This window comes from Ctenopharyngodon idella, chromosome 9 (genome assembly GCF_019924925.1).
Source record: "Ctenopharyngodon idella isolate HZGC_01 chromosome 9, HZGC01, whole genome shotgun sequence".
NCBI lineage: Eukaryota > Metazoa > Chordata > Actinopteri > Cypriniformes > Xenocyprididae > Ctenopharyngodon > Ctenopharyngodon idella.
Genome location: NC_067228.1, coordinates 18,366,638 through 18,392,343, shown reverse-complemented (window position 1 = coordinate 18,392,343; position 25,706 = coordinate 18,366,638). Strand labels below are relative to the sequence as shown.

Genomic DNA, 25,706 nt, shown 5'->3' with positions numbered 1-25,706 from the left:
ATTCCCCCTTACTCTTGTCAATCAATTAAAGTGGAATCCGCTGAAGTCTATCTAGAAAATATAATTATAATCAAAGTGAAGGATCATTATAATGACTGAAAACTGTACAGACATTTTTGACAATTTGCCAACTGTGAAATGAAAGAGGAAGAAAACTTTAAGCATTTGTGCAGGTGTGTTACTGTAGTCAGGAAGCTGGCTGTGAATTTGACTCAAAGCATTATTCTCTGAATTCCTGGTCCTGCTTTGCAAATACAAAAATCACACCAGAGGATTTCCAGGTCATCCCAGAAACAGGAAAAGGTGCTATTGTTGGATCTTAAATGTAACAAATACTCTTGTACCAGAAAGGTAAAAACATTATATTTTGCAAAACAAAAAATTAAGCCTATTATGGGATTATTAGGATCTTTTTTTGCATTATGACATTTTCATGGCACGTCAATGGATGTCAGAAACTACTGTGAAAGTGACACACACACAGTCACATATCTTTTATATATTTCTATATTTGTTTACATTTGCTTATTTATATCAGAAATATTTCCTGAAGGTTTTCCATTTTGAATTACAGCTGCATTAATTTGCCATCTCACACTACTTGACATACGCGCCCCCTCGTGGACAACTACTATCGCGTCGGAATAAACCAATCAAGATGCATGAAAAACTTAGAGCTGCTACGGACTTCCATGGTGGGGGTAGCGAGCGGTGTGCTCTATTTTTGCAGACACATTAAGTGATTTGCGTTTGTGCAAACCTACTAGAATTATCGACGGACACGACGCACAATAACATCACGCTTCATGTAACCAAACATCTACATTACACTGTACAAAAACCAACGCGTCGGAGTGCGTGGACCGACACTGTGAACAAGCGTGGATCTGTTGCCATGCTGACGAAAAACGAGATTGTACCGTTGTATCGTGGAGGATTCAAGGGCTTCGGATTTCTGCTGTCCAAGTGTGGTGTGCTGAGCGTCAGGTGGGCGTCAGAATGATGAAGATGCGGCACCTGTAACCTGCCTTGTCTCCAGTTGCAGTCAATTAAACGGTAGGCGATTCAGAACGCTGGACGCCGAGTGTAGAGGCAAGGGATCTGAATCTTTTTATTTCGATCTACTGTGCTTTATGTTGGCTTCCTGGATCATTTATTTTACTGAACTTAGTTGGACATGGTGTGGCGTAATTGTTAAATATAGTTGGTAACTGAAAGGTGATAGTTTCAACTGTAGAGAGCAATCAACTGGGTGTGTTTTAAATCAAGATGTATATCTTCTTCTGGTTACTCTAGCAGGGCTCAACCTGACGCTTTGATAAAAGCTAATGGTAGCATATAATTATTGTAGTATATAATGTGATGTAAGTCTAAATGTTATTCCCCAGTGCTGGGTAGATTACTTACAAATTGTAGTCGGTTACTGATTCCGAATGACAAAAAAATTGTAGTTACTCAATCCATTACATTACACATTTAAGGTAATATAATGAGAACTACAAGCCTCATTCATCCAAACACCAACTATAGTATAAGTAGGTCTACTGTATAGAACTATGAAGTAAATACACTTTATATAATCTGACTACTTTTTGATTACTTTTAGATTACTTTTTTTACCTAACTCGTTTAATTACAATGATTTGAATAGGATAATCTTGTGTCATATTGATATACAAATACAAAGAGAAAGAAAATATATTCCATTCTTTATCAACAATGTGAAGTGCATTAAAATTTACATTAAGTCAGGGTTTTCCAGACAGGTTTGTGATGGAACTGCAGGGGGTTTGTGAGTTTAATGAAAAGCACTTACTACAAAAGATGATTTTTTTTTTTTTTTAAATTTATTTGTTTACCTTCATGTCATTTGACTATTAACCAGCATCAGAAAACATATATATTTTTTAATTTATTTATTATTGACTTTTTTTTTTTTTTTTTTTTTTTTTTTTTTTTAAATTGACCTAACTTATTAACTTAAAATCCCAGGGGGTATTTCAAGTAAATATGTTAGGTCAAAGAGGTTTAGCTGACAAAAAAAAAAAAAAATTGGGGAATGCCTACATTGCATATAAATATGAAATTACGTGAGTTTGTACATTTTAATGTGTTTAAAAGACAAAAGCCTTCCAAAGACAGTAATACATGGTTAAATGACTCTGAGTGATAATTCAAAAAATAAATAATGTGTTCGTCATGAGCTGATTAGATATGCAATGTTGAGAAAACAATTACAAGTACTTAATTTTTGGAACCTGATTAAGTAATCCAGATTACATGTAATCAGTTACTACCCAGCACTGGTTATTCCATATTAGATGGGGAAAGTTTGATTATTCATATCCTTTTTTTTTTTTTTTTTTTTTTTTTAATTCACACTCTAACTTCTTTTTTAGAATAGATACAAAATGTAACTTTTTGGGTAGTTGACATAAAATAACTTGGACGTGAACGTCTTTTAACAAAACGTTATTATTGAACTGTCCTCGACCTGAAAAATTATCCTTGAACACAGTTCAACCATTCAGTTTTCACATTTTTAGTAACCCTTTTTCACTTTTCTTAAAAAGCACAAATATTCCATGTAGTCTATAATTTATTTATAGAAAACAGCATTATAGTATTTAATAAGATTTATTAAATGCTGTTTATACTGTTTTGCATGTGCTATGTCACTGCAGGACAGTGTAGTCACCCCTAGGTTTTTCATGTCAACTACCCATTTATTCTAACACAGACAGGAAACTATATGAAGCAAAGGGTGATTTGTCACAACTGTAATTATAGACAGGTGAGGGATAAGTAATAGCTATCATGAGTAGTGTCCAGTTTGGTTTTCTTGGCAGTGCACATTTAAAGTCCCCATGAAATAAAAATGAACAAGTATTGTTTTTTTTATGAAATATTTAAGTATTTATTATATATAATTTACCCATGCACACAGTTTTTTTTTTATAATTCATATGCCTCTGTAAATTCAAAATAACTTCCCATCTCCATCTTGCAACGACATCTCTTGTCTTCTCTGATGACGTGTTTACTGGTGTTAGGGCGGGACAACCTGTTGACATGACATCACAGCAATAGCAAACCAAAACCATCCAATCAATTCCCGATGGACCAAATTAAGTCCCGCCCTACATTTTTTTTGTACGAGAAGCCATTTCACTCGCAAGTCACAATAGGGAAGAAAAGACTATCGTAACTTTGGTTTCATACCTACTTTTAATACTTTGTATAAGGTGGTAAATGTGATCTTTGAGTAAAATATATTTTATGTGAAAATGACCCTAGTTAATCATTCATCAGCAGTAAAATCACAGTCATATTTGGAAATGATGGAAGTAAACATTACTATATACAGTATATTTAGTCAGCAGATAAGTTCAAGGCAAGAAACATTTTTGTCATTTTTAATATTTTGACAACTGCTTTAATATTTTGTACATGCTGACATAGTTGGAAAAAAAATGCATATATGTTACTTGTTATTCATATAACTCCTTTATCCAAAGTACAGTAATTACAGGGAAAGCCTCCCCTGGAGCAGTCTTGGGTTGGGCGCTTCCCTCGAGGGCGCAATGGTTAGAGGATTCATGGATCATCTGTAACAATTTGATCCTGTGACCTCTGGGCAGACAGCCTGTATCTTTAACCACTCCATTTCCCCACCCCCGCCACATGTTGTTGTTCAGTTACTTGTTGATTTAGACATTGTGTAAAAAAGACACTGTCAGCACTGAAATTGTTGTAATGAGGTTGCTGGCTGTTCAGTGAATGCACTTCTATTTTGTTTTATGGTTTCTAATAAATTGCAGACATGTGAGGTGTATTTAGGGCAACATTCTGGATCCTGTCCATGAGTTCTCACTGTCTTAAGAGAATGTGTACGGACAAAGGAAGAGAAACACTATGACAATCATGCATCTGTGTTTAAACTTTGACCCCAAACCCTAACTCCTCCCTTACTCATGCTCTCTCTCTCTCTCTCTCTCTCTCTCTCTCTCTCTCTCTCTCTCTCTCTCTCTCTCTCTCTCTCTCTCTCTTTCTCTTTCTTGCAGTCAGCTATTTCACTTCATGCCCTGACATGTTGAGGAGCAAGAGGGGAGGAGATAAAGGACCAGAAAAACCGGTAAGCAGCTGGGAACCGGGGAGAATATGCGAAAGGAGGAGCAGATTTCAGTCTGGCCAGCAAAACCATAAGACCTGTGAGGAGGAAGAAAGGAGCAACAGAAAGACGTGAAGAGAGAGAATACATTTGAGACGAGACTGGAGAAAACATAAGGGAAAAACATGAATGGTGTTTATCAAAGGTGAGATTTTGTCTTGTGTTTCTCTTTCACTCACTGTCTTTCTTTCTATCTATCTTTAATTTTATTTCTTTATTGCTTAGGACAATTTAACTTGAGGGTTGGGTCAGCACCTTACCTCGCTTGCATGTCCAAGCTATCACTTTCATGGGAGTTTGACAGATATGTTCTACCGCTCTTTCTATTTCTGTTTCTCTCTCAACCTTTCCTTCTCACATGTCATGGGCGAGTTAAATGCCAAGCTTTCATTTAAAGGTGAAGTATGTAATTTCTGTGCCGCTGGCATCACCAAACGGAATTGCAGAAATAATGACTGTTTTCAATCAGGAAAAGGTTCCACATTTTTGAAGCTTTTGAATGGCTAAAAATAGCACCACCAGGATCGCAGATGATTTACATTACATGTATGCCAGAAGTCATTCATAAAGTATAACCCACTCAAAAATTCATTTTAAACACTGTGGTATTATCAAAACATTCACAGCAACATTGGCTCAAATGTTTTACCTTTTATTTATTTTTTTCATTTTTCTGTTTTTTTTATATGTTGACCTGTCAAGCACTTTGATGATTTTATATATATAAAAGGTGCTATACAAATAAAACATATAATAATAATATTATTATTATTATTATTATGACTTGTTTCTGCATATTAAACTGGGTTAGGAGAAAGTATTTAAACAGTGACAGAATTACACCCTTCTCCTTCAGCTTTCTGTTTGTTTTGTCTTACAGGGCTTCTGACTAGCAGCATGACTCGAACCTACGGGATTGCAAAATACAAACACACCTGCAGCCAACAGTTATCTGAGGACACTCTCTCTGACTCGCCAATCCGGAAACCTTTCAATTTGCATATAGCCCAACGCAGCCCTCTGCTCTTTCTGTGTTAACTGCAAGCATTAAAGGTTTAAAGAGATTCTAAGAGCACCTGCTTCACTTGTTCTGTAAGGGACTATGGAAGAAGGTACATCCTCATGGTCCATCCCTGTTCGTCTCCAGAGAGCCAGATGAGGAGCATGTTACCCAGCTTGTTACGGGGCCGGCGATTCTACTGCCGTGAATGGGCCCTCGAGAAGCTACAAAGATGCCTGGAGGCGAGAGATGCCGCCAAGGCCGTAGAGGGAGCAATCCGTGTCTCTCCAGGGGTCCTAGTGACTGGGGGCCCAGGCACGGGTAAGACGGCCCTCTGCACAGAACTGGTTTGGCCTCAGTCGGAAGCATGTAGGGCGGCAGGGTTGGCATCACGGTGTTTGGCCTGGCACTATTGCCAGCGAGAGGATGCGGGCAGTATTGAAGTGTGGAGATTTGTACTGGGGCTGGTTGAACAGCTGAAGGAAAGTCCACTTCTGGGACCAAACTATATGAAAGTCATTAGCAGTGCTGCTATTGCCGCTGTCCTGGAGCCCCTCCACTGCCAAAGAGCACCTGATGACACTTTTAAAAGGTTGGTGTATATATATCATAATTTATACATTGCATTGTCACAATATTATAAGTGGATTGCATGTTTTTTTTTTTGTTTGTTTGTTTGTTTTAAATAGTATGTTTCTTCTGAACTGTATTGTATAAAAATGTGTATGAATGAACACAAATAAATTATTTAAATAATGGAAACACTTTACAATAAGGTTTATTAGTTAACATTAGTTAACTACTTTAGTTAACATGAATTAAGAATGAACAATACTTTTACAGCATTTATTAATCTAAATTAATGTTAATTTCAGCATTTACTAATACATAATTAAGATCAAAAGTTTGTTAATGCACTGAACTAACATGAACACCTGTATTTTTATTAACTAGCATTAACAAAGATTAATAAATACAATAACAAATATATTGCTTTGTTACAAGAACCTGCAATATCATGAGAAAAATAATCACAATTTATATCAGAATGTTATGATATTTATATAACTGTGAGAATATTACTTCTTGATTCTCAGTAACTACTACATTTCTTCATGAATGTTGAATCATGTTTTATATAATGTACAAAATGATTTAATAGAGATTTTTATCTTAAACGTTCACTATTTCAGCAGTTCTAATAACCACTTTTTCTTTACTCAGAATTTCGCACATTTTTCTGTTGCTTTTGCTCCGCAACAAATCACTCACTGTTCAAGATCTCTTTGAAGTCATTTCTGTCTGCCTTTAGTTCTCCAAGCATTTCATGTTTGCTCTCCAAGCATTACTCCTGTGAGAAATCCCAGATGTTTCACAGCTAAGCCTTTGGTGTACCTTACACACTCCCTCTGTATTTCACATTGTTTGTGCAAGGAAAATGACACTTCAGTGGGCCTTTAAATGACTTAGACATTTTGTTTTGTTTCTAGTCTAGCAGAGTGTCAGGCTTCAGAACATTTTGTATTTCAACAAGGAGTTATAAGGTCAAAAAATAATAAATTGAGAAGGTAAATTGTCATTGCAGAAAACACTTTGAATGTAATGTGTGCCACTTTATTTTGGTCTTTTTAAAAAAATGTGTGTGTTTTAGTGTACGATCCTAACCAGTTATGCTTAGATAATGTAAATGCCTCAAACTTTGTTCTGTTATTGAGTAAAGGTCATAAACTGTTTTTAGCACAACCCAACTGACATGTAGATTTTTATCTATTACCCCTATTGTGCTTTGCATGTAAACCGTAATTCGGAGCCATGCTGACAGCTTATTCAGTGCGTACATAAACGACAATTTCAAAATCATGCGTTTTTCTTACATTTTGTGGTTATTTTAATAAGCTGATGTGTTTTTAGTGTTTGTTGTGAATTTAAATGCACTCAGTGGCATCTTGCTTGAACAAGGTTTCTTTTATTGTTTCCTACTATACCCTCCCACCCCCTGTATTCTCCTCTTCCCTCGTATTTTTCGTCTGGTACCCCTCAGAAAGACTCTAAGTCAAAGGCAGGAAAGGGGGCTATTGTTCTGCTTTTCTGCCACATATATTTATTTATTTATTCCTCTCATCGCAATAATGATGCCTATTCACAGTTATCACAATAGCCCAGCGTTCAGTGCAGATGGATGACGCTATTTACAACCTTCAGGGGAAAAAAAGGGGTAAAGACTGAGAATTGTGCCACTTGTTTGTGGAGTTAGTGAGGTCGCCAAGCTGACAACTTTCTCTATTCTCTCTTTTTTTTTTTCCCCTCCTTTCAGCGTTTGCTCTTACGCTAGTTCTTTCAGCTTTCACTCACAGATCTGACATACAGGCCCACATTCCACATTTGCCTTACACATGCTGACAAACTGCTGTGAGGTTTTTCCTCTGGTCCTGGCGAGAGATTGTAAGAAGAAGAGTTAATTTAGAGGTGAAATGCGAGCATCGGTCCCTGCTGTGTTCAGCATGCTCTCTGATGTACATAAGCTATTATTAACACTGTCCTCAAAGTGGAGATCACATTTTTTGTATCTGGACATGAACTTTTGTCATATGGAAATAATTTTGTCTTTTGTCCATTTGAAGTTCTATAGATAGAGATATAGTTGTAATTAAACAGAGAAAATGTATTTAAGAGTATTGTATTGAAAAGTAAATCGTTAAATGTTAAAATGGAATTGTTCTTGTAGCAATTGTAACCTGTTCTTAGATTAAGTTCAGATTTCTTGTGAAGATTTAGACTTGTGAAATGATTCCATCTGAATCAGTGGTAGGTTCACTGTAAATCCTGTAATCTTCTTGCCTGACCATGACCACAACCCTTCCAGTTTGTCCTCTACTGGAGTAAAAAAAAATGTGTCACGTAACTGTTCTTTTAGGCTTGATCTCTTAACCCTTCTCTGTTTGGCAACTTTAACTAGCATGACCATTCCTGGGGTCAAGACCAGCCCACAGTCTGTCTTTTTGGACAGAATGAGTCAGGAAGTACATTTATTAGGTTGTTCAGCTCAAGCTGTGATCTGTGAGCATGTTAAAAGGGCATTAGTTGAACAAATTATGTGAACCCACGTGTTGGAGATAAGGAACCGATAAACACAGCATGCTTAAATGTGATTATATATTTTATGGCGGGAGTATGAGAGCGGAACTTCAATACTGATCTGTTTAACCATAATAGACAGAATAAGGTGTGTTGTTTAAAATGCTTTGCTATTAAAGAAAGCAAGTGTGGATATTCATTATTATCAGATAGCGAGATTAAAAACAAAAAAACAAAACAAAGAAACACTAAAAAAAAACAGTCCACGTGCCAAACTAAGCAGCTAAAGAATATATATATATATATATATATATATATATATATATATATATATATATATATATATATATATATATTATAGATAGATAGATATCAGGGGCGTTTCCTCCTAGGAGGCAAGGGAGGCAGTGCCTCCTCAAAAAAAATAGGATGAGAAAATAATCCATATTACATATAAAACAACACAAATATTACAAATTATGACATTAAAAAGAGCGCAAGTCACTCGTATTTCTAAAGGAACAGCGACACCTCGCAGGTAACATTACAGCAGGAGTCATGCCTCCCTTTCCACTCATAGAAAACCATTAGACCCCCTATAGCGTGTGGTGGGTTTTGTGGGGGGTAATTGAGAATGAATGGGGGACAGTCACGTGAGAGGAGGCAATGTCTCCATCGCGCTATGATTGGATGTAATTGGTTATGATTGGATATGATTGGTTTGTGCGATAAATCCCGCCTCTTGTTGATGTGCACGTTTCGTGCGTCAGTTTGAATGAACAAAGGATGGCGTCAATGGGAAGACTAATTGAAAAGTAAGTAAACAGATCACCCAGTTAGATATCACCGCTTTGTCACGTCAAAATCAAACTTGAAATGGACTGAAAGCATGATGACTGCAGGGTTCTTAGTGCAATCAGCTTGGTTTAGGTGTCAGGATGCTTTAGGCTGTATGAGGATGCTCAAACTAACAGAGCACCTCAATGTTTTGGGAAATCAACATACGGGTGGTTTGTAGTTGTCTCTGCATATTAGGCTGGGATAGATGAAAGTATTTTATCATATACCACATCACATTTAAGTGTTTGATTAAAGGGCAATCACACAATGAGTGAAGTGGGTCAGTGATAAGAGTAACACAGATGGGTAATTATGAGTCTGATAAGGAAGCACCTTCTCACTGTCTACTGGTATGTCCTTGAAGAAACAGGAAATCACCGAGCTTCCATAACACTGAGTCACAATGCCTCTGCAACCACACCTTAAGTCAGAAGAAGTGGCCAAAAAGAAAGACAAGGAATAAGAAAGCTTTAAAACATCCAAAGAACTCTCAGCATTATAAAGAATGTTGCATTTTATTCCAGATTTGTCACATAAGTCCATTCTATACATAACAATGCCACATTTCAGCACTCTTGTTTCCTTCTCAGATAAGCTCTGTTTTAGTTCTGAATTGACTTTCATTCATATGTGATGACATCTCTTTCCTATGTCCAGTTCTTAAAATGATTGAAGTCCTCATTTGCTCACTGTTGTTTAGAGAAATATGTCCGTCCTTGCTTCTCCTTTCTCCATTCTTCTGTTTCTTCTATCAAACTATTTCCTCCCTGCCCTATTCCTGGTCACATTTCTGTTTAAATTAAGACTTTATAACAGTGTCTTGATTCAGTTTAAAAGTCATATGTCTGTGTGGTTAAAGACGATATGATACTAGCAGTGGTCACTTGCTGTCAGTGTTCTGGCTGCGTACTATCAATTGTTTGTGCTGCTGGGTTATGCCTTTAGTTGTGTATAATATATTTTAAACTCCTTTTCGTTTTTCTTTAGGGCAGTGTTAGAGCCCCTCATGTCCTTGACACCACCAGCTCAAAGTGTGTTTATTGTGGTGGATTCAGTGGACTCAGGGTGTTGTGGAGGTAATGGAGTTGGAGAACAGTCAATGTCAGGATCTGCGGACACTCAGAGTTCCTCTATTACAGAGCTCCTGCTCAGATACATTCAGCTCCTGCCCCCCTGGATCTTGCTGGTCTGCTCTGCTCGCCGACAGAACAAAGCCATTTGCAAGATGTTCTCAGGTACACACTTGGATGAGTCATAAACCACTTCATGAGCACTGAAATGTGAGATGATTAGCTTTACTGTTTTCTGTTGTGAATTGTTCATCTTAGTTAAAATTGTGCACAGGGACTTCTGTCTTTAGAAATTGTGCAAGAATTATGTTCTGTCTTTAGAAACATGTTTAGTGACAAATGAGTAATGTTCTCCACACTTGTATGACCATCCAAAAATTCAGAATTCCCAAACATACAACCTATGACTCTTTGCTTTTTTGTTCTTATATCAGTGTATTATGGTTTTGTAGTGCTTTGTTTTACTAGATGAAATGACCGGGTCTTGTGAAACGAGGGTCCCACGCACTCATTAGCTCTTAGTGGACGATATCTGAAGTGTAGTGTTAAGAGACTACAATCTATTGTACAGTAGTTGTGTGCATATTTCAGCCTTTATAAACAAATTTGAATGCAAGGTCCTTAACCTTGGCTTGAAAAGCCTCAAGGACCATCATGTTTTACCTCTGCCTACGAGATGAAAAGACTGGAAAGAAACTACTGTTGCTGGTCTACACAAATTGCTAAAAACATATTGCAATTATTCTGACAAATTTTGCAGTTGTTGTTAGAACTGCAATATGATAAACATCTTATACTGCTGCTTAGATACCAAGAAAAAAAGACTTTGGCTCTGCTGCCAATAGTAAGAAGTGCTCTTTAAGGCTGTTCACACTTGAGTTCTCTTTAAAAGAACTTTTATGTGGCCCAGTGTTGTTGTTCATTTGTATAGTAACTTAGAGCAGCAAAAAAAAAAAAAAAATGGAATTACACAAATACAGTAAAACTACTGAAACTACACTATTCATAGTTTTCACGTTACATCACACCCTTATAGGATTGCCCATCTGGAGGGCAAAACAAGGCTTTCCTCCTTTGCCCGCTAGTTATTTTTAACAGGATTGTACTAGGTACTAATGTATTTAGACAGTGATTAAAAAAAGATCAAATTAAGTATATACCTTATTGATGATGCATACTATGTACAGGCAAGCAGATGAATCCAGAATATAAATGCAATGTGCGGTTTCTCAATAAGCAGATTTCCATTAAAAAAAACTTATAAAGAAAACGCTTAGCGTGTTGCGCTAATATTCTGGGTTCATCTACTTGCCTGTAAATAGTATGCATCATCAATAAGTTGTATACTGAATTTGATCTTTTAATATCACTGTTTTAGTACATTAAAGGATTAGTCCACTTTTAAATTAAAATTTCCTGATAATTTACTCACCCCCATGTCATCTAAGATGTCCATGTCCTTCTTTCTTCAGTCGAAAAGAAATTAAGGTTTTTTGATGAAAACATTCCAGGATTTTTCTCCTTATAGTGGACTTCAATGGTCTCCAAACGGTTGAAAGTAAAAATTAGTTTCAGTGCAGCTTCAAAGGGCTTTAAACGATACCAGACGAAGAATAAGGATCTTATCTAGAGAAACGATTCTGTATTCTTCAAAAAGCTTACGCTGTATGTCCTACGCCTTTCCTATTCGACTTACGGAAAAATCGGAACTGGCGCCACGTTCGTTCCGTAAGTTGAATAGGGAAGGGTAGGACATTCAGCGCAAGCTTTTTGAAGAGTACAGAAGTGCGGTTTTGGCGGAACCACTTGAAGGCGTTCATTTGTTTATATAAAGCGCATACATTTAAACATTTTTTAGAAAATGACTGATCGTTTCGCTAGATAAGACCCTTATTCCTCGTCTGGTATCGTTTAAAGCCCTTTGAAGCTGCACTGAAACTGTAATTTTTACCTTTGCAACCGTTTGGAGACCATTGAAGCCTACTATAAGGAGAAAAATCCTGGAATGGTTTCCTCAAAAACCTTAATTTCTTTTCGACTGAAGAAAGAAATACATAAATATCTTGGATGACATAGGGGTGAGTAAATTATCATGAAATTTTAATTGGAAAGTGAACTAATCCTTTAAGGCACTTTTTTTCATTTTTTTTTTTTCTTTCTTTTTTTCACGTTAAGCATTTTGGAATGTCCCGCTGTTTTTGGTGATAAATACTACAGCAGGTGCTGTATTTGGATCTGATTTGGATTCACACATTTTTGTTTTTCTTCTTTTGAGATGGAAAATGGACAGGCCTATAATGCAGTTCTATGGATGTTTTGCCCTCCAGGTCTCCACACCAGTTATGTGACTGAAAACTATGAATAATGAGACTCAAATGTAGTTGTGTTTGTGTAGAAAACAAACAGAACATGCTGCTGACTCTATATTTAATTGAAGCACACCTTTTTGTTACACAAGACAATTTCAATTTTAATTGTGCAGCCCTAAAAACTCATCATGATTCTTTAATCATTGTTGTATCTTATTTTGTCTCTGATTTTGTTGTGTACACTGCTCTGATTTTTTTTATCTCTTGCCTCTCTACCCTGCAGGTTTTAGGAGGTTGTGTCTGGATGACTTAAGAAAGCCTGCAACTGTACGAGATGTACAGCAATATATCCTGCGGAGGCTTGACCAGGATGGGGCTTTGAGAAGACAACTTACACCAGAGACGGCTGAAATGCTTAATCTTTTGCACATCAAAAGTGGTGGCTGTTTCTTGTTTCTTGAACGAGTGCTAGATGGTGTTGCACATGGTCTAGTAGGACTTCGAGAAATTAGGGACATTCCTGGCACACTGAATGGCCTTTACCTATGGCTCTGTCAGCGACTCTTTCCTCGAAGGCTGTTTGTCCATATTAGGCCTTTGCTGAATATCCTTTTGGCATCCCCACATCCACTAACAGCTGAGCAACTCTACATTATTGCTAGAAGCCGTGACTCCTACCTTGGGATTGGAGACTTCCAAGCACAGATGGGTCCTCTGGCATCTCTGCTTGTAGATGGCCCTGAGGGCAGTAAACTCCTCTTTCACAGCAGCTTTGCAGAATGGTTAACTGATGTCAAATACTGCACACAGAAGTTTTTGTGTTGTGTGAAGGATGGTCACCTTTCTCTGGCCATGTCCCTCTCTTTTCTAGCCAGTAGTTTGGGTACAGAGGAGACTTGCCAGCTGGCCCACCACCTCCTCAACAGTGGAGTCCATCAAGGGGAGCCAGCCCTCTTGGCACTGTGGTTGCTATGGACTGGAGTTCCATCTCTTAATGGTGCCAGAAAAGACTGTTCTTCTAATATGCCATCACCTCCTCATACACCTGTACTAGTTCAGCAAGATGTACTACAGCTCTTAATGAAAAGCGGAATTTACCCTGCAAGCTGTTCCCCCGACAATAGCTCCAGTGTGGGGGTTCACTGTGTTGGGGGAGGAGGCAGAATAGTTCGACGAGCATTACAGAGGGAAGACTCTGTGAGAGCTCTTCTTGACAGTGGCATCAGCGTGAACCGCACAGACCCATCAGATGGACGGACTTTACTAGCAGCTGCAGCCCATGCTGGACTTGTAGATGTAGCTGCGTTGCTGTTATGCCGAGGAGCAGACCCTTCACTGAATGACAACCAGGGGCAGACTGCACTGACGCTTGCTGCCAGACAAGGTCATGTTGGTGTACTGAAGTTGTTGCTGGAGTGGGTGCAGAAGCAAGGGAGCAAGAATCCTGCAGCACAGACCCTGCTGGAACATGTGGACAGTGAGGGATGGACTGCTCTTCGCTCTGCTGCATGGGGTGGCCACAAGGAAGCTGTGCGTCTACTTCTGGAAGCTGGGGCAGAGATTGATGGGTGCGATTCAGATGGCCGGACAGCCTTGCGAGCAGCAGCATGGGGTGGACATGAGGAAATTCTGTTGACCCTCCTTAAACATGGTGCTGAAGTAGACCGTTCTGACGGTGAGGGACGTACTCCGCTAATAGCTGCAGCCTACATGGGTCACAAAGAGGCAGTGGAGATCCTTTTGGATGCTGGGGCTGATTTGAATCTTGAAGATGGGGATGGACGTACTGCTCTCTCTGTTGCTGCATTGTGTGTGCCGTCAGCAGCTGGAGGACGAGGGCATGGAGAGGTTGTAAATCTTCTGTTAGAGCGAGGTGCTGATCCGGAACATAAGGACAGAGATGGAATGACCCCTTTACTACTAGCCTCTTACGAAGGGCACGAGGAAGTGGTTGAACTCCTCCTGGAAGCTGGAGCTGATGTAGATGAAAGTTCTGGAGCACATCCCTCTGCTGTCACTCCTCTTCTTGCGGCTGCAGCTATGGGACATGCTGGCACAGTTAATCGTATGCTGTTTTGGGGGGCAGCAGTGGATGGCATTGATGGAGAAGGCCGCACCGCTCTCTGCTTGGCTGCAGCAAAGGGTAGCGTCGAAGTTGTAAGAGCACTGCTGGACAGGGGTTTGGATGAGAATCATAAAGATGACCTGGGCTGGACTCCACTGCATGCTGCAGCTTGTGAAGGTCACAAAAGTGTGTGTGCAATATTGACAGAGCGAGGTAGCATGGCACGTGTGGGTGAGCTTGATGTAGAGGGTCGGAGCCCTCTAATTCTGGCAGCACAAGAAGGGCACTGTAGTACAGTCAGACTGCTTCTAGACCGAAAGTCACCCATTGATCATCGTGCATATGATGGACACTCTGCACTCAGTGCGGCTGCTCTGCAGGGACATCGGGAGATTGTGGAGCTATTGATGCGGAGAGGGGCTGATACTGATGTCCGTGATGCTGAAGGAAGACCTCTTCTTTATTTGCTGGTCCTGGAGGGCCGTTTAGACATGGCCACCCTACTTATAGAAAAAGGTGGTGTCCCTCTGGAGTCAAAAGATGCAGAAGGGCGAACTGCACTCCATGTAGCAGCTTGGCGAGGAGACCTGGAAGGTATTGAACTGTTGCTGAAATATGGAGCTGACCCAAATGCAAGAGATCTTGATGGTCGGCCTCCTTTGCACTCTGTGGCATGGAGAGGTCATGCAGCTGCTGGCAGGCTGCTCCTTAAGGCTAAAGGTATCAATGTAAACCTGGCTTGCAAACAGCAGGGTGCCACAGCGCTTAGCATTGCTGCTCAGGAGGGGCATGCTGAAATTGTGGCCATGCTCTTAGAAAAAGGTGCAGAACCAGACAATGTGGACCGTTATGGTCGCAGCCCAGTAAAGGTAGCAGGAAAACAAGGTCATTTCACAATTGTACGACTTCTGGAGAGCTATGGTGCAAAGCCCTTTTCAGGTCTCATACCGTTTTCACCCAGTGGTGCTCCCAACACCTCTTACCTTTCAGCCATAGTCAAGACCCGTGCGTCCCTTTGTTCAGGAGAGGTGGGTGTTGATGGAGTGCCAGCCACATCTTCTCCATCCTCAACCTCAGTTTCTGCCTCCTGTTCCCCAGCTTCGACTGCAGAGCGTTTCCACTCCATGCCTGCCTCACAGACTTCCTCCTCCACCTGCCACTCCCAGACCACCGTACAGACCGTGCCTGCTGACAGTCTAAATTTCATCCAGCAGATACAACAACATTCACTTCCTCGTTGCCGCAGTCGGCCATCCACCTTGCCTCTTCCTGGCTCCAATCCTGCCAGTCTTCAGGGCAGAGCATCTAGGCATAATCAAAAGGCTGTACCCAAGAGCAGTCCCACACATGAACAGTGCACCTTCACTGAACTGCCTGACTCAGACAAACCCTTAAAAGGGCTTGGATTATTGGGGGATGGTAACTACCTCTTAAAACCTAAAACACCTTACATCATAGAGGATGTGATGGAGAAGAGCCACAAACAAGCTGGAGTTGATCTAAAGTGGAACTCCATTATGGCTTCCTTAGGGGTGATGCCAAACCAAGAGGGCCCAATTAAACAGACAAAAAATAGGGAAAGCCCCCCTTTGGGGTATCCACCTTTTCTCCTCCAATCCCATGCAGAAAAAAATGACTGGGGGGGAATTCAGAAGACATCCATGTCCCCAATCATTGACCTTTCAGCTATTTCCCCACATAGTGCCTTACCTAATGAATCTGTGTTTAACATGACAACTACTGACCCCCAACTGAATCTCAAACAGGCAATTAAGCTGCAGTTTGAAGGGCCAACCAGTGCACTTTACAAGCGGGAAACCCCTCTCTGAGGTGAGGCATTAAGTTTCTCGCTGACAAGAATAAATGTAATTTATTAATTGATTTAAGACAGGTCTATATATTTGTATATAGTAAGTCCAAACTATGTTTTATCAGGCAGTTTTCAGATGAAGTGAACCACACTGTCTTTGAGCTACAGTCTTTATGATTGTGACTTGGAATGTCTGGAATTCTAATGACAACTTTGTCTGTTGTAGGCAAACCTGGACATTTAGGAGTTCAAGGAAGTGAGGGTTGTGTGGGTAATCACTGCACTGTGTGTGGGAGATGTTAAGAGTAGAGGAGGATGGCAGATGAGAGAGTTATAACACAACTGACCTCCACCTCTCTTTAACCTATTGACCCCAAAGCACAAAAGAAGAGGGAAAGATATACAGTAGGGAGCCTAGAGGAACCTGAGTTCAAAGGCTCAAGCTGTGTACATTCCAGAGATTTTCCTCCTTATGCCGTCACAATGGAGAGCAGCTGGCACTCCCTCATACTCTGTCACACAATTACAGGAAAATATATTTACATTCAGAGGGACACTTATGGATATTTCCTCTGCTGGTGTTGTGCATTTACAAAAAGTTGACATATGTGCCCCAGGGATTTTTGTGCACATTATAACTCGGCATGAATGACAACTTTTCATAGACCGAACAGCTATTCATTTTTCATCTTCATACACACTCAATGTGCTCAGAAGTGCCACCTTCATTTTATGTTGGTCCAAATTTGAAGGCATCTACATTCAAAATATTAATTGTGGGTGATTTTCTGTACATTGCTTGGACTCTCTGGTTAACACCCAGGCTTGGACTTTCTGGGACAAAAAGGGCTTTTCAAAGCACCACTGTCGCTTAGTGGCTTTGTATGCTAGACCAAGTCATTTGCAAAGTTTGTCCTTTAAAGATGTTTCAGGACATAGATGTGTTACTACATGTTTAACTTGAGTTTTTAATTTACAAGAACTGTCATTATTGTCAACAGTAAACCAGTTGACCTATCAGCAAGGCAAATTAATATTTTAAAGCTTCATTCCAGTTGAATTGTATAGAGAGATGGGAAAAAGAAAGTGAGAAGTTATTGTTCTAAAAGCAGACAGAGGTAGTTGGGGAAGAAGATATAAGTGATCTAATATACATGCTCATAAGAGGATGACTAGATTTGAATGGAAGGTCATAAAAACCTTATAGGAGGTGCGACAGGGAGAGAGAGTGATGTGAATTTTACACTTTGCCATAGGTAATTTATAATGTTTATACTGTTTTGTATGTTAAAATTTATTAAGATGCACTAATTAAAACAATGTATATGATTTTGTGTCTGTGCAAATTTGTATGGGAAAGAAACAAGCAAACCTAACACCCTTTTGGTTTGCATGCAGCAGATCAGTTAGCATTTCTGTCCCTCACATTTATACAGTACTCATATAGACAGTCAAAAAGGGCTAGTTTGTAGTTTACTTGACCATATGGAATTACCATTTTTTCATTGTTATGATTTCATTGGTTCTATTGCATTATTACAGAAATCATAAGAGCTTAATAGTATAGTTTACCCCAAAATATTAATTCACCCTCATGTCTTTGGAAAGCGGTATGGTTTTCTTCTTAACATGAAACACGCAAGGAAATATTTACAGTTTGTTTTTTTTGTTTTTTTGTATTGCTCTGTAGTGTACAGAAATGACTCTGAATACAAGAAAGTTTGCAGAAGGAAAAATGTTTAGTTTATAACTCAAGTTTTAGTAACTTTAACAGGAACGTTAATGTGGACATGGACATTCATGTTCAATAGAAAAAGAAAAAAAAGAATTCAGATGTTTTTTTTTTGTCATTTTGAGTTGGTGTGTAGCCCATATTTCTCCCATGCTCTAAATGTGAAAAGTCACACATTCTTCAATGAGCTTTTCCTTATTTGTACATCTTCAGTAATGGTTAACACTTGTTTCTTCTCTCTCTCTGAGACACACACACACAAACATCTCTCCCTGTGAGGGGTATTTTTTTATTGCCCCTCTAAAGTTTACTTGCTACTTCCATAAATCCCCTCAAAGCAAACAACTGTAGCTGTGTGTGCAACATGCCACTCTTTTGGCATTTTGCCTATTGCACATACAACAACAAATACTGCTCATACTGTAATATACACACAATAGCCATAGGATTCAGCAAAAACAGCCACCCATATTCAAGAAACTGTTACACAAAAACACACACTGCAATGAAAAGTTTTTTTTTATTCTTACATGGATAGACCAATGGTAAATTTAATTAAAGCATGCACAACACAAAAACAGTGACAAACTCTTCCTCTAGTTTGTCTTCTAGAGAAAAGCTCCAAATTAATAATTATCCATAAGCACGTTATTATAGGTTGCATGAGGATCTCAAATATGCAGCTGCACACTGAGACTTGTGGTAAAACTGTTACTGTTACAACAAGCTAGGCCTCATAAACACAATATCAAAAGGTTCACTATGTCATTATCATCCATTTAAAATTCTCTTTGAGACATTTTAATTTCTCAGACTACTGAGACATTTTAAAGCATGTCATTTCCATTTTGAAAGTTGGTTATCGGTGTTCTTTCTTTTTTTTATTCCAAGACATAACTTTACCCTATGTGGGCTGATGTGGTTTTGGGTTGGTAGAAAAAAAATGCAAACTCAGGCATTCCTCTGTAATGAAGGGCAACTTGCACCCAGTTCTTTTATAGGTGGGATTTTTTTTTTCTTTTAGACACCGCAGGATATGTTTTTATTTGAGACGTTTTAAGGGCCATCTAACATTCCTTTCTAAATAACATTCTTAGATGCCTTATTCATTGCAACCATTATATGGGATCTCTCAGACAAGATGGTGAATTTTTTTCTATTATTCCTGTTACAGTAAGTCGTAATAAAACACACTAGACTAGAATAGAATAAAATCGATTCTATCTCTAAAAAAATAAATAAAACAAAAAATCTGAAGACTTACTATTAAAATATTTATTGTTAAAAAATATGTAACAGCAATTCTAGAATGGAGCAGGTGGAACAGGTTCCGCTTTCTGGGAAGTTCATCTACCCATGTTTTCTCACGATTTCACATTCCACACTCATAAAAATAAACAGATTATCTGCTATGAAAGTGTGTCTTAAACCACTATTGAAAGTCATTCATTGCACATGAGGAGAAAAGGGATGTGTGGACTTGTGATGAAAACGTTAGTTGAATTAATTCCGGCTTCAGTCACACACAAAGTCAAAGACAAGGCTCTGCTTCCTGACAAGGAGACACCACATCCTCTGAGAGCATAAACAAGGGAGAGGAAAACATTTCTATTGAATAACAAACCATTTTTAGGGCACAGGAAGGATATCCTGAAACATATTTCTGTTTTTATTTTTATTTTTTTTCTGCATGACAACTGTCTGCACGCTTATGTAGACCCTCCTAGAACTAAACAGTTGTCATTTTGATTAGAGTATAGCCATCCTGCTCTTTGTGAAGAAGCCAAAAAAATGTGTTAAGCCTAAATTCGAACTGTAAAGATGTATCAGACTGGGTGTGTTTGTTAGTCAACATGCCTTTCCAAAGGCTCGCGTTCATTCAGCAAGTCATTACAGAACTCTGAGGATTCTTGAACTAGTAGGAAAAACACTCATAATTATTTAAAACATTCCAGTGGTTCTGGTTCAGTCATACCAAGAATATTTCACATTCAGTAGTTACATTCCTGTTGCTATTCTAAGGGTAAGCAGATTAATAGTGAACAGAAATGCTCAAACAGAAAAGCTTCTTTAATGTTATATTTTAAGAACAGTAAAACACACTAAACTATACGTAAATTTATATATTTTAGAAAGCATAAAATGTATACATTTGAACAGGAGCCTTGTCCATTATATGCATTTGTGTAATGAATGGTTTAATTTACTTAAGCAGTTTTATTTTTAATTCCATTTTTCATTCATAAAAGATCCTTTCCAAAGCTTTAAAAATGCACTGACATGGTCATGTATCTTTACTGCCTCCTGCTGGTAAGGTTCTACTGTGTCAATAGCAAATACCTGTAGAATTATCACAGTCATGTATTGTGAAAGAAATCACAATATATAAGCAACAGAAGCAACCAGGGATTCAAAACAAATGTCAATGCACAAACACACACGAAAATCTACATTTCTACATGCCAAGCTCAGTCAACCTGCTGCATTCTATCTGAGTTTTCAATTAAAAAAGTAAATAAAATGTTTGTGACAAAATGTGTGAAGTGTTACATCACCTCCACCCCAACAAAATATCCCACAAAATAGTACTCTGGTCAAAAAATGGTCATAAGTATGCATACTAAGCTATCAAATAGGTCATGCTGCACAGTGCACATGTACAGCTTCATTGCAACTAAAGGTGTTAGCTTTCACATAGAGCTCGCTATAGGACAGGATGTGTGACTAGGATTACGTTAAGAGGTAACTGGTATGTATGGGATTTCAACATTTTTTCAACAATAAACAACTAACTAGTATTCATCTCTACTGTTGTTGCTTATTGTAAGTTGTCGACCCCTGCTATATACCATGCAATATGATATTGCATTGGCAGCAAATAGTAAATTAAATATAAATACTCATCTCATTCAGTGACATCTTTCTTTTGAATCTTGAGCTTTGTGGTAACTAGTCATTTGTACTGATAAATTTTAATGCAGTGGTGCATGCTATCTGACACAACCAGGAGATCATGTGGTAAAAGTGCCAGTCCACGAGGGCTGCTCAGTCCATCAGACACAATCACTCGTCCTGCCCCTTCAGAAGGATAAAGAAGCACTCGATGTTTTTCTCCCCAGTCTGCCACTAACACAGCCCCATCCTTATCAATGCAGAGGCCCCAGGGACAGGAGAGTACAGGACCTAAGCTGGAACACACACCCAGAATTCGTAGCGTGTCCCATGCTGGTCCTAATATCTTCACACAAGGCTCCTGCCCCATTTCACTGCCTCGCTCAGACACTGCAACCAGACCAGAGTGCAGGCATGCTGCAACCAGATAAGGCCTGTGGAAACCAGTCACCACAGTGCGTTCCAATCTGGAACCGGTTTTAGGTTCAAGTTTCAGTGCAGTAAGAGTTCCCTTTCGTATATCTGCAACTAGGAATTCATCTCTCTGGGTGACTGTCACTCCCCTCGGTGCTTCCAACTCATCTCGAGGCACTCCTGCAATGTAGGGTCCCCCTCCAAATGTTTGAAGGAGACGCCCATGCCGACTAAGGATTAGGAGAGCCCTCTCAGCTGCACAGCTCAGAGCAATCAGACCCTTGGCATTAACGGCCACATCAAAGTAATTGCGGCAGCGTCGCGAGGAGCCTCCTAAGTCGTTACTTGGAGAAGTCACTTGTTGTAGGACGTTGCCATGGGCATCAGTTACCTGGACACGAGCATTCCCACAATCCACAAGGAACAGTTGACCTTGCGGTGTTGCGTGGACACCACTGGGCAGCGTGAGATCAGCACGTCCTGAGCCTTGTTTACCAAACTGCCGGACAAGGTGCACCTCCTCTGGTGCCAATGATTCCTCATCCTCCTCTAACACTAGGAGGGCTGGCTCACTCTTCTCTCCCCGCAGTCTGTTCTCATTTAGAGAATTCTGCCGTCCGGTAAGGTGGTTCAGTCTTTTCTGAGATGAGTTATCGATAACAGACATAGAAAGCGAGCGAGACACTCTACTGGAGCAAGTAGGATGTTGTTGGGTGTTCTTTTGAGAGAAGTTACCATGACTGGGACAGGATTTAGTCCGTGACACCTCGCTTCTTTTTTGGAAGGTGGAGCTTGAGGACATATGAGTCTTAGAACCAGTCCATATGCTTGATTGCTGTGTTCTGGTTTCACTGAGGGGTCTGTTACAGTAGGAAAGGTCAGCAGCTGATCTGGAGAGGCGAGCAGTAGGACGCAAGGAGTTGGAGAAATCTCGTGGGGAGCTGACAATGAAAGTGTACCCAGAATCTACACTGTCCGCAGGGGATGGTGCACGGATTTGTGGGTGGTCATCTGAGGATGCACTTAATTGGGAGCAAGACCTGCCACGAAAGAAGTGGTTGTTGCTGCCTTGACTAGAGGTGATCTCTCTGGGGCTTTGTGGTGATGAGTGTGTGCCATACCGTGATGTTTCTCTTGAAGATCCGGTCCTTCTGGCATGATTTTTATGGTCAAACTGATTCAAGAACCAGCCACCTTGCTCTTGGTGACCTTGCTCTGGAGACGGAGACAGTTCTTTTTGCCTTCTTGCTCTCTGTGAAGCAAACTGTGTGATTGGTTCATTCTGTATACAAGCAAAATCCTCACCCTCTAATTCACCATGACTAAGTGATGGCACTGCTAAAAAGAGCTCATCTCCTTTGCATTCAGATGAAGGTGATTCACACTCATCCTCCTGTGATGAATCACGTTCACATGGGACTTGTTTAGGGGACCTGTGACGCAGTTGTGGGGACTGGCGTTTTACTTCTTCTCCTGATTCATCATCACTTCGGGCTGACAAACGGAGCTTCCGGACAACCCTTAAGTTCCCACTACTGGTTGATGAGTGCCTTGGATTAGGCCCAGGAGATAGGACTTGGTTCTGCCCAGGACTTGTTCCATCAGGTGTGCTCTGGCCTCCTCCACTAACATGAGCCCCACTGCGTGCTTCAGTGGCATGGAGGGAACACATTTGCCCCTGCTGCCCACAGCCTCCAACAGGAAGCTGAACATTGTAATCTTGCACTTTGATCTCACCAAAGGTTACAGCGTTTGGTTGGGCACTTGGTTTAAAAGATACACGTTTGAGTGTAAGCGAGACTTCCCAAGGCTGGACCAGTTCTGTAACACCCCTAAGAAGTTGGTCCCGCTTCAGATCCCCCTCTCGATCTTTACTACCATCACCACCACAACTTTTTCTTATTAGCTCTCGGAGTTTAATGACTTTATATAATCGCTGGTCCACTAATCTTTGTCCAACCCTTATGGCTGCTCCATTCTCCCTCTGCACCTGTTCCAGTCTGCGCTGTAGATCCCGGTGATCCTGTTCTACCCTTTCCAGTAGACGGTGCTCTTCCCTTTGTGCTCCAAGCAGTGCACGCTCCACACCTCGACCTACTGTCTGTGCTTCAGTCACTTGTTGCTCCCGCAGTCGCCTGAGGTCTGTTTCACATTTTGCTAAATCACATAGGGCCTGGGTAGCCCAACATGGTAAGGAAAACGAAGATCCTACAGGTATAGGCTTTGAGTCCTCATGACCTTCTATGTCTGACTGTGCTGATGGGCTTAGAGGGGGCTGTGGAGATGTACTAGGGGAAGTCTTGTTGCTCACTGAAGAGCCAGCAGACATCTTTGCAGAGAATTTGTAGAAGCTATTTGCAGAGACTTGTATCAAGGCTTATTTTGGACCTGTTAAGAGAGGTACAGAAAAAGAGGGATTAATACTAAGGAAATTAGAAAAATGAGCTTCATTGCACTAAATTGTGTTTAATATGAAGGCATTTATCATAAAAAAAGATTATCATTATAATCACATTAATTTAATTTCAATGTAATTTTGAACAGTTGTCTACGAAATTCATCAAATGATCCTCTCTCAGGTGAAAGAATTAATCTTAATTTTTTTGGATATTATTTTTTGATCAATTGCACATCAACACTCAAATTTACAAACACTCAAATTAGCAGATAATTCTAAAACTTTTAAGGAAAAAAGTGGGGGGAAATCCAGCTTGGCACGCAAAATCGACATTTCATGAAGCATGTCTTGTAATATTTTAGTCTCAAAATGAAAATTAAAATGCAGAGACCTATCTATGTGATCAAAATAAATCAATTCTCTCATTATAGATAATGTAGGAAAAAAGAAGGCATAGTTGCTCTGCTGCAACATATGACAACCACAGTCATGACAACAGAAGCCATGACAACATAAAGATAACTGTAAAAATAAACAATAATACATCAATGAAAGAATTGTAATATAGAGTTAAATGCACTACTTATAAATAGTGCAAGAAAGAATGTGCTGAAATACTTTAAAGAAAGAGTAATACAAGTTCACTGCGATACAACTATTACCTCAATTATTGCAAGCAAAAGGCCTTAGGAGAAAAAGTTTTCATCTTACCATTTTTAAATGTTATATCTAAGATGTTTCTTGGAGATAAAAACACAACACTCAGCCCATTGTTTCAGGCTGTTGTACTGAAAGTATGGAAACCTTAAGCAGCTTACTTTGGTAATTTGATATGGTTTACTGTCTTGCTGAACACATTTGAGAGGGCAAACAGTGAAACGAGACAAGAGAAAAAAGGATGCACGTTGTTTGTCTTCTCTGACTGTCTTTATATTAACAATGGATCAGCTATTATGGAAAATTTAGATGATTAAGCTACTGATTTTTTATTTGCAGTTTATTATTATTATTATTATTTCTATTTATTACTTTGCCTATTTAAGAATTGCAAAGAAAATATTTCTTTCCCACTGACTGTACTGGTGTGCATGTGATAAAAAAAAAAACTTTGACCTTGACTGACAGATGGAAAGCTGAGAAACTCTGACAGAATTGAGGGAACCAAGGGATGGCTAGAGAAACTACTGGAAAACACACAGAGAAAGTGTGGCAGACAGACAAATGCAAGCAAAGGAGAGGGAGAGACAGATAGAAGAAAGAGAGTCAGAATATTTCTAGCACTGAGGAGATAATTAGCATTTCAAATTCAGGGAGGCAGGCAGTGAACGAAAGAGGACAGCATATATGTGGGAGGCAAAAGACAGACTAAAACGAAAAAAAAAAAAAAAAGGCATCACAAAACTGAGAAGTGCACTTGCTCTCCATTTCTCACTTGTATTCTCACTCTGCAGTCTTCTTTCTCAGCTCTTCAGGCCCCTTCAGGCCCAGTATGACATTAGGCACAACGCTCTAATACTTAATTCATGATGAGGTACAAAGCAGTCGAGTCCAAAGTGTGCGTGTCTAGTGGGAGGAAGAGATATTGCAAGTAAAGAAAATTAGGTTATTATCAGAGGACATGAATATTCATGCTGTGAATACACCAGTATGTACTTGAGATGCATTTTAAGCATAATGCAGTTGCTCAAAGATTAAAAATACATGTACACACTATAAGTGGGATAAATGGGAATCTACAATGAACTAAATAGTTTATTAACAAAATGTTCTCTTGTGTAATCTAATACAATATTTTTCGCCCTCACACTTCACACTTTAAATTTGAAACAGAACCTACTTTGTGTAATGCTATTTTAATAGCACTTTTCCTGATTGAGTTCTGTTCGAGAGACAGTGCTATAAAAGAGATGAGGGACAAGGTAGAAATATA

The 25,706-nt window shown here is 39.5% G+C and overlaps 1 protein-coding gene across 2 annotated transcripts; it reads left to right on the top strand.

The window, feature by feature from the left end:
- Positions 1-655: 655 nt before the first annotated feature.
- ankrd50l (ankyrin repeat domain 50-like) lies at positions 656-17,669 on the top strand. 2 transcript variants are annotated; one of them, XM_051906909.1, is made up of 6 exons: positions 656-1,056; positions 4,069-4,316; positions 5,052-5,763; positions 10,074-10,321; positions 12,749-16,360; positions 16,567-17,669. In XM_051906909.1, the coding sequence occupies exons 3-5, from the start codon at positions 5,294-5,296 to the stop codon at positions 16,357-16,359; spliced, it is 4,329 nt and encodes a 1,442-aa protein (XP_051762869.1). In that variant the 5' UTR covers positions 656-1,056; positions 4,069-4,316; positions 5,052-5,293; the 3' UTR covers position 16,360; positions 16,567-17,669. The 2 variants fall into 2 exon arrangements, with proteins under 2 accessions (XP_051762869.1, XP_051762868.1); XM_051906908.1 differs by having other exon boundaries at positions 4,065-4,316.
- The last annotated feature ends 8,037 nt before the right edge of the window (positions 17,670-25,706 follow it).